At 35.8% G+C, this 14,066-nt stretch overlaps 1 protein-coding gene across 1 annotated transcript; it reads left to right on the top strand.

The window, feature by feature from the left end:
* Positions 1 to 5,336: 5,336 nt before the first annotated feature.
* Positions 5,337 to 13,332, top strand: LOC149250730 (uncharacterized). The gene is made up of 5 exons (XM_089459221.1): positions 5,337 to 6,696; positions 9,344 to 9,450; positions 11,868 to 11,958; positions 12,165 to 12,238; positions 12,416 to 13,332. The coding sequence occupies exons 1-5, from the start codon at positions 6,310 to 6,312 to the stop codon at positions 13,062 to 13,064; spliced, it is 1,308 nt and encodes a 435-aa protein (XP_089315347.1). The 5' UTR covers positions 5,337 to 6,309; the 3' UTR covers positions 13,065 to 13,332.
* The last annotated feature ends 734 nt before the right edge of the window (positions 13,333 to 14,066 follow it).

Here is a 14,066-nt window from a genome sequence, read left to right as displayed (position 1 = left end):
GCATTGTTCCAGGCCCAGACTATGGCAACTTTCATTCCGACTTGAATAGACCAGTTGATGTAAACATATATTTTCCTCTGTAATGGGAGCTTATTGTAAATTTTCATTTTTGCTCTTTCAATATTTCAGAACCTATGTATGCTTGACTAATATCGTTGTCTTTTTAGTTATTAGTTTTCTAGCCTTGATAGACTACTCTTCTCCGAAGGATCCTTTGAAAATGATGAAATGTAATGACTTCCCAAGTATTTACTGCGACCAAGCACAAATTTAATGCAATATTTACTCAATTTGTTAAATTTTTTTTGGATATATTGAAGAATATATAATTTATTTTTAAAGTTAAATATTATATAAGTTAAAAAATATATAATTTATTTTAAAAGGTAAATATTATATAAGTTAAAAGAAAAATTAATAATAGTTAAAAAACAAATCAATTGCTATAATCTTATTTTTACATAGAATAATCACGTAGAATTTAATGTTTTAAAAAATGTTTTCAACATGATTTGTTTAACAATTTGTTTAATGATTTCAAAATGAACTATTGGAGAATAAGATGGAGGCAATGGAGACTAGGTTGCAGGTTATAGAAAAACAAAACCAAGATATGAACCAAACATCCCAGCAAGTAGATGTTGATAATTTAGAGAGCCTTAAAATGAAGGACATGATTAAAGAGCTAGAAGAAAATTTAATAGCCGCCTCACCCTAAATAGTGTGGCAGGTAAATTAGATATCAAACCAATTAAAGATGAAATGAAAAAATTGATAGAATTAGACCATGAGCGTAACAAAAGGGCCTTGAACCTTATAATCTTCGGTTTGAAAGAGGAGGTAGACGAGGATACTTTAGCCATAGCCCAGACAAAATTACATAACAGATTACAAATTGAAACAACGTGTCTCACAGAAGCAACAAGGTTGGGGAAACTAACTGAGAATAAAGGAAGGTTGATCCGAATAAAGGTGAGCTCTACTGACCATAAGTATGACATACTTAGTAAAACCTCAAGTCTAAAAGGAACGAGAATATTTATAAATGAAGATCTCATTCCAAAAGATCAAGCAGAATTGAGAAAGGAGGTTCAAAAGGTAAAGGAAGCTAGGAAGGAAGGAAAATGGGCAATAATCAGAAATAGAAAAGCCGTTATTTGAGATAGAAACCAAAAAGATAATAATAAATAGCAATTCAACATGCTCCAGATTCTTTCTTGGAACTGTCGGGGCTTTCCATGGAACAAAGGCCCCAAGCTAAGTTGGATCTCGAATGATGTTGATATTATTTTGCTTGTTGAAACTTGGGAGCACGAAGAATCTAAGGTCCCTAACATAGATGGCTTTACATTATGGTCTACCTGGAATAAGCGATCCTCCCGTAGAGGCATTGGGGGTATAGCTTGTTACATTAAGAAGAACATCTCTCCCCATGCTAGGATTTATAAAAACGACCCTTACAGTCAATATAGTTGGATAGAAATTACTAACATTTATGATAAAAAGACCTACATAGCAATTTGTTATTTCCCCCCATCAATTCTAACTTCTAAAAAAAAAAATCTAGATAAAAATAGTCCTTACAATGGTTCAGAGAATGATATTTCTAGCCTAAGGAATGAAGGCAATATCCTTTTAATGGGTGACTTTAATGCTTGAACTTCAAGCAACCAAACTATTCTTCTAAGCAATCATTTCAACCCTAACCCTCTTTGGCTAGACGAAGACCTTACTCTGGCTAGCCGGTACAAAAGGAGCTCTGAAGACCTCGGGAGAATTTGTTTGGGTCAGAGCTAGTCAAGCTCTGTAGTGCTTAGGATCTTATAATTTGCAACGGTCTGAAGAAGTGGTCCAATTCTAGCTAAATGGTCTGCATCCATGGGCTTGGTAGCAGCGTGGTAGACTATGTTATCTTCGATCTCCCTCTATACAACGAAATAACAAATTTTGACATCTTAAACGACCACGAGCCTGACTCTGATCATAGGCCTTTACTTATCTCTCAATTTTTTCATGCATAGAGATCCCACAGAAGATAATCCTTATAGCCAAAAGAAGTTAATCTTTGATAGAAATAAAAAAGATCTCTTTGTAAATGAATTAAAAACTAATTTGCTTCCTTTGTCTAGAATAGACAACATAGAAGATCTCTATCATAATTTTACTACGACCCTCTCATATTTTGTTAACAAGTTCTCAATTGAAGTTTCAAGTAATAAAAGAAATAGCAAAACCAACCCATGGTATGACAAAGATTGTAAAAGTGCGAGGAGAGAAATTAAGGAAGTTGTTGATGAATCTCTTAAAATTGGCAAGATAAAAATATACAAAGCCCTAACTAAAAGGAAAAAAGGCAGTATATTCGTAAAAGACAAGAGAATCTCTTACACCTCTCTAAGGTAGCTCCTAAGAAATTCTAGAGGCATATTCTAACTAGGAAAACTAAAGATAATAATAAAATTGCTTTACACGACTGGAATTCCTATCTTAAAAAGCTTTATGAATCTCCAAATGTCATGGATAACTTTGAAACCCTGCTCACAACGAAAGAAGTTTTCTCATTAGAAGACATTGATTTTGGGGTTAATCGCTTGGCTAATGGGAAAGCTAAGGACATTGAAGGTTACTAGGTGGAAATCTTAAAAATTGGAGGTCTTGTCCTCATCCCCACATTCACAAGCTTTTCAATCAAGTGGTCAAGCAAGGGTTCCCTAAACCATGGACTAAAAGCCTCATTATCCCTATTTTTAAAAGTGGGGATACAAATAACCCCTCTAATTATCGGACAATTATGATCAGCCCTCTCCTAGCCAAGTTATATGGTATTATTTTGGAAAGGAAGTTGAGCATATGGCTTGAAAGTGAAGGTAAGCGGGCTAAAGGCCAAGCGGGTTTTAGAAAGTAACACTCAACAACAGACCACCTCGTTACGCTTAGGATCATTGTGGAGGAATGCCACAATGATAAATCCAATCTCTTTTGTTGCTTTGTGGACTTTAGAAAGGCTTTCGATATGGTTCCTAGAAATGACCTTTGGAATAGATTAGAAGAGCTAAAGGTTCCTTTTGAGTTGAGAACTGCCGCTATGAGGTTATATGAGAATGTAATTGCCAAGTTAAAGTGCAATGAGGGGTGGTAGAAAGATATTAAGTGTAATATCGGAGTTAAAGAAGGTTGCCCCCTCTCCCCTACCCTATTTGGCATTTACATCGACAAGCTAGAAGGTTGTTTAAAGGAAGCAGGATGTGATGGCACGATCTTAGCTGGGATAGTCATCATCCTTCTTCTCTACACCGACGATATTGTTCTTCTTGCAAGGTGCCCATATGATATTGATAAGCAACTTATACTTCTTAAAAATTTCTACTCTACCATGGGTATGATTGTTAACACGGACAAAACAAAAGTTATGATTATCAAATCCAAGAAGGACACTTACGCTAATTTTATGTATGACAATAGTAACTTGGATGAAGTGTCTTCCTACAAATACCTAGGAATTGATATTCATCACAAGCTCAACTAGAACTATAGCATTGAGAAAAGGACTAATGGGGGATGGAAAGCTTATTTTGGTCTTGAAAATAATTGTAAAATGACAAACCTCGTAATGTGGGATAGAAAGAAGTTTGTCTTTGAAACTTTAGTCACTCCGATTATCTTATATGGATGTGAGGTTTGGGGTTGTAGCATCTCTAAAGAATCCTGGAGAAATATTGAGCAAATCCAGAAGCGTTTTATAACGTATAACCTCAAAATTAAAAGCAACACACCCTATCCTATTCTCCTTATAGAAGTGGGTCTTTCCCCTATTGAGAGCCTAGCTATGACTAGGCTTCTATTGTACAAGCACAAACTCAATAACATAGGAGACCATAGACTTCCTAAGCTAGCTTTAAATTCCAGCCAAAACCACCTAAGGCTCAAACGAGGTTGGTATAAAGACACCAGGGCCTGGTTAAACCATTGGGAGATCGAAAAGAATGTTGCATTGAAAAACATTAATAACATTAAAAATATTGTTACTTCTAAGTTCAAAGAAAAAATGTAGTGTGAGAAAGATTTAGCAGCTAAAAGAAAATTAAGATATTATAAGGAGGTCATCAACCCCACCCTAGAAGATCAAAAGTATCTCTCTTTTAACTAGCTCAAAGAAGAAAATTAATATAGCCAAGATTGGAACGAACTCTCATGAGCTCCATAGTGAAACGGGTTGTTGGGCAGTTCCTAAAACACCATGGATGGAAAGGTTATGCCATCTATGTGAGAATACAAATATCGAGGATGAAAATCACTTCCTCTTAGAGTGCTCCGCGTACGACCACATTAGATCTCAGTTTCAAACTCTTTGTTGGAATACTGACCTTCCTAGCCTTTTACATTGTCAAAATTACAGTCGGGAGGCTTCTCTCCAAGCTTTTTGAGCATAGAAAATAAAATCTTAAATCAAACTAAATAATTCGTTTCTTTAGGTCCGATAGACCAAAGTTTAGTCTCAGTGGACGTTAACCATCATCATCATCAATAATTTTTTATTATTTCTATTTTATTTAAAAAATATATTTTCTCTTCAATGAAATGGTTATGGTACTACCCAACTCTTTTATACAATTTTTTTCACAATTTTTACCAAATAAAACATGTCTCTCGAGATTTAAACCCACTTAAACTCAACTCCAACTATATTATTTAAAAAATAATTAACTTAATTTTTAAAAAATATTTTTTAATTATAAAATTTTATTATTCTATATTATTTAAAAAATAATTGACTTAATTTTTTAAAATAATTTTTAATTATAAAATTTTATTATTTTTATTTTAAATCTGAGTGATGTGATTTGAATTTTTTTTTAAATTAAAAACCTGATTTTTCATATATGTAAAAAAAAACCAATTCCAAATCCGAGATGTTTGAGAAGAATACAACACAGTGACACATCAAAATCTTGATATTGTAGGAATAAAAATTAAAACTATAATTTAAATAATATAACATTATTTACCAAATTAAAAAAGAAAAAGAAAAAAGCGGGCTTCGCTGACCCATTAATTTTAAAACACAAACTCTTGAGAAACGAAATTATTTAAAAACGCTGATATTAATATCCACGTAAGCAAAACACAAACTCTTGAGAAACGAAATTATTTAAAAACGTTGATATTAATATCCATGTAAGCAGTAAATCACAATCTGTGTCAATTTAGCCTACGAAGTTACAAACCTTCCTTCCGTATCATTCAGGGAAACGCAAAACTTATTGGAGAACTGCCACGTGGGTATCCACGTACACATCTAATCGTGGAAACTGGTCAACGCAGCTTTCTCGTCCTTTCCCCAAAAATCACATTATTCTGTTCCGTGCGTTGGCGGAGATCGAAGCCGAAGTCCTGGTTTCATCGGCCTGGCATCCAAACTATGGTTTTGTAACCGTACCGATAAAACCCTCCCTATTGGAACCCAAGCCTTTAAAGTTCAAACCCTAGCTCTGAAACCAAAGGATGATACCCGTAGGGCTGAAGCCCTAGCAGGTCTCAGAACCCGAGATGTCGGGCCTTCTTCGCGCGGATCGAGGGGCGGAGCATGTTCTTGGAGGAGGGCTCTGTCTATTGACTAACTAGATTGCGCCTTTTCCGACGGCCTGAGCTAGAATGCGGCGAACAAAAAGGTCTTTTCATCCGATCAATCTGTTGTCCGAACTTTAAAAGAAGACATGAATCATTCCTTCATCGCTAAAAAAGGCTTTTAATTTAGTCAATCTGTTGGTCGAACTGTAAAAGAAGCCATGACTCATTCCTACATCGCAGTTTTGAATGGATGAAGTTTTATGAAATGATGGCTGAAAGAGGAGATTAGTTGGTGAGTAGCCTACCCATACAGGGCCGTTCTTGGAGCAGGGTAGTTGCAGTTGCAGAACTTCATTCCTCTGCAGATTCGCTCTCCCCGAGGCGCCTGTGGAGCGGCCTGGGGGCCCGTGTAGCCGGTTGCAGGAACATTTGGTGAACTCAGTACATTCTTTGTGGGGCTCTGGGGATTTCGAGGTCGCCACGGGGATGGATCAGCGGTCGATCGGCGGTGGGCGGTCGGCGGTCGGCTGCCCGTGGTGACCGCCAGAGCACGAGGGAACTGACTGTACTAGCTACGGTCAACAAAAAGAAAATGCGGAAGCTTTTTTCTGTGCACAGAAAGAGCTGGCCTTTTCAAAGGTAGGCCGCCAGGGCTGGGCCGACTTTAAAAGAGCAGCAGAAGCAGGGGAGTCGTTGATTTTGTAAAGCCTTTAAACTTCCTTTGACTGTGGAGTTCTTTACATGGCTACATTTTACGATTGGACGTTCCGGCAGGGGAGGGTTATGGATATGAATAATATCAATGTGCAGGAGAGTGAAAAGGATCATGAACTTTATGTGAGGGCCAGGGATGCTGCCCAGGAGGCCCAACGGCAAGCGGATGAGCAGCTTAGAGTGGCGATGGAAGCTTCTAATTTTAGTAAGCTCGGGTACGCCGGGACTCCAGAGAGCGGCTCGATGCTATTGTGTTCTTTTCCCTTGAAATTTAATGCTCCGGGGCTCGAAGAGGCATATTGGAAGAAATGCTGTGCAAATTCGAGTAAGGACTACGTCCCGGTTGCCTGCTTGATCGTTTTCTGCATGCTGCTTCCCACTACGAGCTTGTCTCGGCATTGGCTTAGTGAGATGGTATGTTTACTTCGATTTTCTTCCTAATTCAGTGCATAACATTGTTCCGGGTAGAAGATGACTTTGTTATCAGGAAAATTTACTTCCTATAAAAATTCTTCCAATTTTTAAAGCGAAATGTGCATTTAAATTGGATTCTAATCGCAGCCAGAAGCAAATCATTAACTGAAAAGTAAGCAGTTATTTATGCTCAACAATTCTAGTTTTAAGGTATTTAGACTTCTGTGATCCATAATATTGTTAAATAATCTTCGGCATAATCACATAAGCAATTCCAGTTTTACTTGTGATGTTAAGTTTACTTCATTGTCTATTCATTATTTGCTCTATGTAATGCATGCCTGTTGGTGAATTATCTAGCTTATGGTAGATTTTGAATTTATTTGTCTCCTACTGAATTTCATTTTGCGTGCTTTGCGATATTTTTGGGGGCGAATGACCTACTTTGTGACTCTGTGGGAAGAATGAGTAAGTAAGCCCGAAAATAGTGAATCTTGCATGACATTAATGGCCAAAATCCTGCATGCGATGGTCAGTCTGATTTCGTTTTGAGTGGCACTATTGTAAGGAAGGGTTATGCTCATTGTACGGAAGGGTTATGCTCATTGTACTTAAAAGGAATGCCAAATGCATGTATGTTGTATTTTTTGCGTCAAAATACAAGTAATTTTTTTATTGCAAGAAACTATTTCAAAAAATTGGCCTTCAAGAAACAAATCTATATTAGAAATATGATATGTTTCCATACATATTATATATTTAAGAAATTGCGAACAATGTATAAAAACTCACTGTACATAATTACTTATAGATTGACAAGCGAAGGCTGAAGTAAATATGTATCTATCATATGCATTTTTCTTTACGTGCAGAGTAGTATGTCAAATTTTAAGCACAAAGTTCATGAATAAGTAAGCATAACCCCTGATCTGGTCTGTTTATTACCATCCATTCACAGAGTCTTCTGAAGCAGCTTACACATAGAATGAGTTAAGGAATGGATGGAATTTAACAAACCCAAAGATCCATTTGTTTTTCACATGTTTAACACACTATTGTTACTCGTATGATCAATAATGGTATATATCTATGTACCATGTTCAATATTTTTTGTCTGGTAAAGTTTTAGATCATGAATGTTGTCAATCTCCGAAGAAGATCATGTATAGGGCATGTCGATACAGTGTGATGTTGGTTCTCGACTTATCTTCTAATTAATATGTATTTGACCTCCAGATTGTGATTCACTATGCTTGATTTGTTATTTATTATTTTCTTTTATTGGCACCTTTCAATCTCTTTACATCACTTATATTACATCCCTCATTGCCCTCTGAATATCCTGTTAGGCTTTGGTTGGTCTTCTCTTATAAATGTAGATATATGTTGTTTTTTTCAGCGAGGGTTCCTTGTACAGTATTGCATCCTTACTCTTACATATAAAAATAGGGTTTAAGAGGTCATCCACTGGTTGTGGTAAACCTATTTGACAAGTGTAAGGGTTCCTTGTACATTATTGCATCCTTACTCTTACATATAAAAATAGGGTTTAAGAGGTCATCCACTGGTTGTGGTGAGTCTATTTGACAGGTGTAAGTAGCCTGTTATATACAACATCGCACTATGATATTTTGCCTCAGTTTGATACTGATTTATGAAATGATGAAGTTAAGTTGCCTTATCAATGTAGCCTTGCTTTGCCATTTAAGCATGTAGTCATGTACTGTTGTTATATTTGTATGTCTCAAAAGGAAACTGTTGTAAGTCTAAGTAAAGTTATAATATTGCAGGGATACATAATTTCAGGTTGTCTATCCTCTATGCACATCATGCTATCAAACATTGTTTGCAAGTGATTGGTCTCCCAGAATTGATCTCATAATAACTTATAAATCAAACCGTTTGGACCTACAAGTATCTTCTACGTTCTATACACTCTGAACCATCTGACATTTTTGTAAGTGATCAATCTCACTAAGAATTGGTCTCATCATCACCAGTCAATCTTACTATTTGGAACTACAAGAAAGCGTGTATTGTACCACCTTTGGAAGGGGTTTTAAATTCCCTTGTTCCACTTACATTATATGGTAGCAGTACAAACAAGCGTTGTCCTGAGTGACTGACCTCAAAAATTTTACGAAGTTCTATCAGATTCCTTTTCCTGAGTATTTAACCATAGTAGAAGGTTCTTTGAAGTCTCCTACTATGTCTACAAAAGGGTAGTGCAATATCCATCTTTGTTGCATGCCTTTTTTGAATCATTAGTTAAATTAGTGAAATTTGAGTATTCTGATGCATTGGGTCATATAATTGGCTTACAGTTTTTAATATCTTACCGACATTGCATAGCATTTTAAACTTTTGAAGAATTCTCTGGTTTATCTTCAAGTTACTAGCCCTTCTAGGGGACATCTTTTGAAGAAATTTTAGTTTCTTTAATGTTTATCTTGGTGTGATAATGTATGGATTTTCTTGCACTTTTGTCGCAGCTCAAATTGGTATTAGCATGAAAGTTTTCTATTTCTGGAACTGACAACTCATGGATGATATCTAGCACTCAAGTTTAAATTAAAATCTATTCTAGGTGCAGAGTCAAAGTTGGATATGGATATTCTAACATGAACTGCTTTTTGTTCATGAGCAGGTTTATCAGTCACTGAATTTGCAAACTTCTGGAAACCTTGTATGGCACATGTTTGCAGTTGTACTTTGCTCTGCGGTTTTGGTCGTTCAACTAGGCTTTTCGAAATGGCAAGTCATGATGTCTTTACTCCCTTTAGAATAGAGAGAATGAAACTTTGAAATATAGATAATGTTAAAGGCTAAAAATGGTGCATAAATCTTCAAAAAGTATTTTTTTTGGATGGAATTTGAACATGCTTACAAATGCTCATTCAATGTTACTTTGTAGGTCAGAAAAATCAATACATGTTTTAAGAATAACTAACATAGGACATGTTGCTCATTTCTTAGAAAACTTTCCATTTCTTCCAAAAAAATAATGGGATCATGTAATATGATCTACCTTTATGAATCTATGATTTACAAAATTAGCTGTTGCACCAACTTTTCTGCTTGGCTGATCAAATGTTTTTAGATTAGTTTGCTTTTTGTACAAGCAGATTATTATGTGATAGATGATAGTTGTGTTTTTTGGGGCATCGATGCTTCATGCTACTAGTGCTGTATTAGTATCGTCTACAGAGGTCTCCAGTTTTTTGCGAAATGTAGTAGAATAAGAAACACGTTATGGCCCCTTACTGAAAATAGCTTAATGTCAAACGTGAAAGAGAGAGTTCATGTCATATGAATTAGAGCTGCCACGAGAAAGAAAACCAGGAGATGAATTCTTCCTTTCTTGTGGGGTAGTCACATCTAACTTAAAGGAAAATGCCATTCCCTAGGTAGTAAAGAGTTGATGCATGAAAGATTCCATGTAAGGCTTTTGCATATGCCGCATCAGCTGGAAAGTAAAGCTGCATGCCACAGTGTGTATAATTTTCACATGATGGAATATAGCTATAGAAGTGCGCAAGGCTAAAAAATTTAGGTTTTGTATTTGAATTTCAACAAAATAAGATGTTAGGTTAAGCCATATTATGTGGTAAACTATTTATACTTGCCCCTTGATTATGGAAACCCTAGAATACGGTCCAACTAAAGCTAAAAGCAAAATGTAAAATACACAGTAATGAAGGGTTGGTCTAAATGTCTTATTTTTCAAATGCTTTATATTCTGCAAAAACCAAACTGTAAAGTGGAGGCATTAGTAAGATGGACACTGGCATCATTTTATTGTTCCACTATTGTCCATTTGAGCGTAAAACCTTACCATCTAAAAAATTTGGTCCAAGGAAAAATGATTTCCTGCTGAACATGAACTTGTATCAACCATGGCTTGGCTCTTATTTAGAGGCTATATGATTTGATGTTAGTTTCCAAATATAGTGGCTATACACCAAACGTGGCTTGCACACTGCTTTAGGGGATAGCATATTTACAAAATATGACTTTCTAAAGTACAATAGTTGGCACTCTCTTGATTGAATTACACTCTGAGAAGGCTAAGTCATCAAATCTTTGGTCTACCAAACACGGTGCAATCTACAGTGGCATTCGATATCAATAACTTATTTGGAATGGCTAGGGAATGTGGATGAACATATTACCTTTTAAGTTTTTCAAGATTGAAATCGATTCATTGCTCTTACAGAAATGGTTCTGTTTATGACCATAAGATATTTGAGGAATTATTTTTTAATTATTAGCTCCAGGAGAAGGAATGTACAAGAAAGGAGAACGGCACTCTAAACATCAGCTTTCTCATTATGGTGTTCTATGTGGTGAATGTCCTTGTAAGCCTGTCAAACAATTATAGGATTATAACAGCACTCTAAACATCAGTTTTCTCATTATGGTGTTCTATGTGGTGAATGTCCTTGTAAGCCTGTCAAACAATTATAGGATTATGAGTTATGGTGTTTAAACTCCTCAAGAACAGAATGAAGCACGATTATGAGATCACATTTTTTCATGCTTGTCATGGAAAATTGCTTGGCTTTTCATTTTTTTACCTCGTTTAGTTCATAAAGATGGGCCAATTATATGCAGTGAATACTATCATTGCACTTAATGCTGCTTAGTGCTTTCTAGGGTGATTCCTTTGGTTTTCAAAGCTTCATGCTATAAACAGAGTTCCAAATGCTATGGTGACACGTACCTCTTTTGGTCCCTTTACTCTCTCCAATATTTAACATTATCTTTCGTACTTTACTTACTTTATCGCCCATCTCCATTGCGGAGGACCAAACCAGTATATTGTTCTACTAACGAATGCCCAAACTTGCCTACATATCTTCTGTTGTCTTTCTGGTGCAAAGATATACAAAATTTAAACAGGAAATTCAAATGTGTAAACTTTATTATTTTAGCTATAGTTTTGATATGTGCAGCCAATAATTCGAATTAGTATGTTCCTGAAAAAGTAGTGTTCACTATGTGGAATATCAGGTTTTTCTATATCGTGATTTAAAAATATTTTATCTGTACATTTTATTGGCATGTGTTCTAGCCTCGATAGAAACATTTCACATATTTCTTTTGTGATTTTCTATTTATCTTTGAATGGATATTGTTGACATTGTTTCTGTTGCAAAATGGTTTACCAGGTATCAGAGCAATCGGGGAAATGTCCTTCTGGGTTTTGCATCTGTTCTTTGGATATGGGGCAGTCTGAAACTATTCCTTGTAAACAATCTTGTACGTATAGCCTGAAACCTATTGTTTTCCTCGGTACCTTTTCAATCATTACTTCGTTTGTCTATTGCAGAAACATGATGCCTAATGTCATATTATTTAATACCAAGGCACTTGGTGGAATTTGGTGCCATATAAAATGTAAAACATGCATAATGGATGGATTTGTGTAGAGGAGTAATTGACACAGGAATTGGGTTTGTATTCAGGAGCTCAGTTTTAGTTTTCCAGTGGTCTTGATCCAGTGCATTTTCATGAGTATCCTGTATCGTGTTCCATTCTGGTATTTTGTTAAACTTTGCTGAGATTTATTTCTTACATTCAGAATGGATAAATTTGTTGCTGTTTTGTGACTCGTTTGTTGAATTTTCTTTTTTATCTTATTTGCGCTACATTTTTTTTAATTCAAATGAAATTGTTTTGGATCAAGCTTAGCTTATTGTTTGGTACTTATTGGCAGCATACACATATTCTCAAGAGCGCTTGGTATGGGAATGCAAATTTTTGCCATCTTGGCAAAGGGTAGCAATAGTGAAGCTCCGTTTCTTCTTCTGTTACTTTTCGTTGGTCACACAGTTGGGATGCTTATCGCTTTTGTTTTAGACCGAGAATGTGGATATAGCGTCTTCAACTCACTGTCCCAACTGCTCCTGAATGACGTAACTCAAAGTGGTCCATGTGAGCAGTTATTTAGGCTGCCTTTACTTAAACAAGTGCCAAATCTCAGAAACATCTTATCAGGTATCCTGAATTTGAAAATCACTAAGAAAAAGGAACTTGATGAACCTATCTATCAGAAGGCTGTTCTAACTAATGCTCCCCGCAGAGCTCTTGGTGGTTTCGCTGGTGGATTTTGTGGTGTTTCTGGCCTGAAATCCAATCGGCCTCCTGTTATAACAAACGCCACCATATCTGCCAACAATTCGTCCAGCAAAATTGGATTCTCAGATACTTCATTTGCTGACTCTTGGCCATATGGCTTAGGTGTTTTCATATCCCCCAGTGCAGACAACAATGTGGATAATATACTAAGTACAAGTGTTGGATCCTGTTCATGTGTGGATTCTGATTCGAATCTGCACAATCAAATCCATTCTAGGGCCATTTGAGCTTTCAACGTTGTCTGTTACTGAGTAGATTATTTTCTATTTAGATCTTCAACTGCAAGTGTTCTCTTGTGGGTTTCTTTTACTCTATGAAAAGATGAGTCGTGTTCATGTTGTGCTTGTAAATATTCTGTACTGTGGCAGTTAGATGCAATCTGTAAAAAGCTTATGCTCGAATGCTTATGGCTCTATTCGTTTACAGTTTTATGAGTGATCATGCTAAATGGAGACTTCTCTGAGCAGAACGATTTCATATGTTACTTATATTTAACGTGTATCTCAGCCATCTGGAATATATTAGTAGAGCCTAATTTCAGTGTGGTGACGTTTAACAAAATTTTACCCACATGTATTTGAAATAGGGTGTCTACCCTAAATTTGTAAAAAGGCATTGGGTTTTGCCGACCAAATGCTGTTTTGCCTGGCTGGCTATTTATATGGAGCGTTTTGTCAGATTAAAAATGGCACGATCATGGAAAAATAACACTACCCCAGTCAGCGTAATTAATGTAATTTTGTTGTACGGGTAGGGATTACTATGAATCTGAAGATTTTCTTTTAAATTCAATGTTCGACGGGATCGCAGTTTAATAGAATCTTTGAATAATTTGAGCAAATCTCCAAATCTCCTTCGTAAAATTATGTCTGGTACGGATTTAATGTAGCTTAAAGAATTAATCTCTTGGTAAATTGTTCAAAAAATGATCGGGAGAAGGCGGTAAAACTTCAAAGAGTCTTTAGGCACCGGCACGCATGCAAACTTGCATGTATGGAACCATGGCGAATTATTGTCATTATGTAGCTTTTTTGTTTTTAAATTTTGTTAACAGGTGATAAAGAAATATGGGTAATATCTACCTGCAATATAGCATACAAGTTTCATATTCCAAATTGTTTCATTTAAATAAGAAAAATATTGTTTAATGTAAAATTAAAAATTATTGAATTTAAATGAGACTGAATTAGATAAATAAGGTGATAGGGGTTGAATATAGGTTGGAAAAT

This window comes from Pinus tabuliformis, chromosome 7 (genome assembly GCF_031772625.1).
Source record: "Pinus tabuliformis cultivar Carrire ecotype Pingquan chromosome 7, CPIR1, whole genome shotgun sequence".
NCBI lineage: Eukaryota > Viridiplantae > Streptophyta > Pinopsida > Pinales > Pinaceae > Pinus > Pinus tabuliformis.
This window is presented reverse-complemented; position numbering and strand designations above follow the sequence as displayed.

Bases quoted from the DNA above. Each gene is read 5' to 3' on its own strand.
- LOC149250730 (XM_089459221.1), top strand. From the start codon at position 6,310: ATGGCTACATTTTACGATTGGACGTTCCGGCAGGGGAGGGTTATGGAT. The intron at 6,697-9,343 runs GTATGTTTACTT...GTTCATGAGCAG, and splicing joins GGCATTGGCTTAGTGAGATG to GTTTATCAGTCACTGAATTT. The intron at 9,451-11,867 runs GCAAGTCATGAT...ATGGTTTACCAG, and splicing joins CAACTAGGCTTTTCGAAATG to GTATCAGAGCAATCGGGGAA.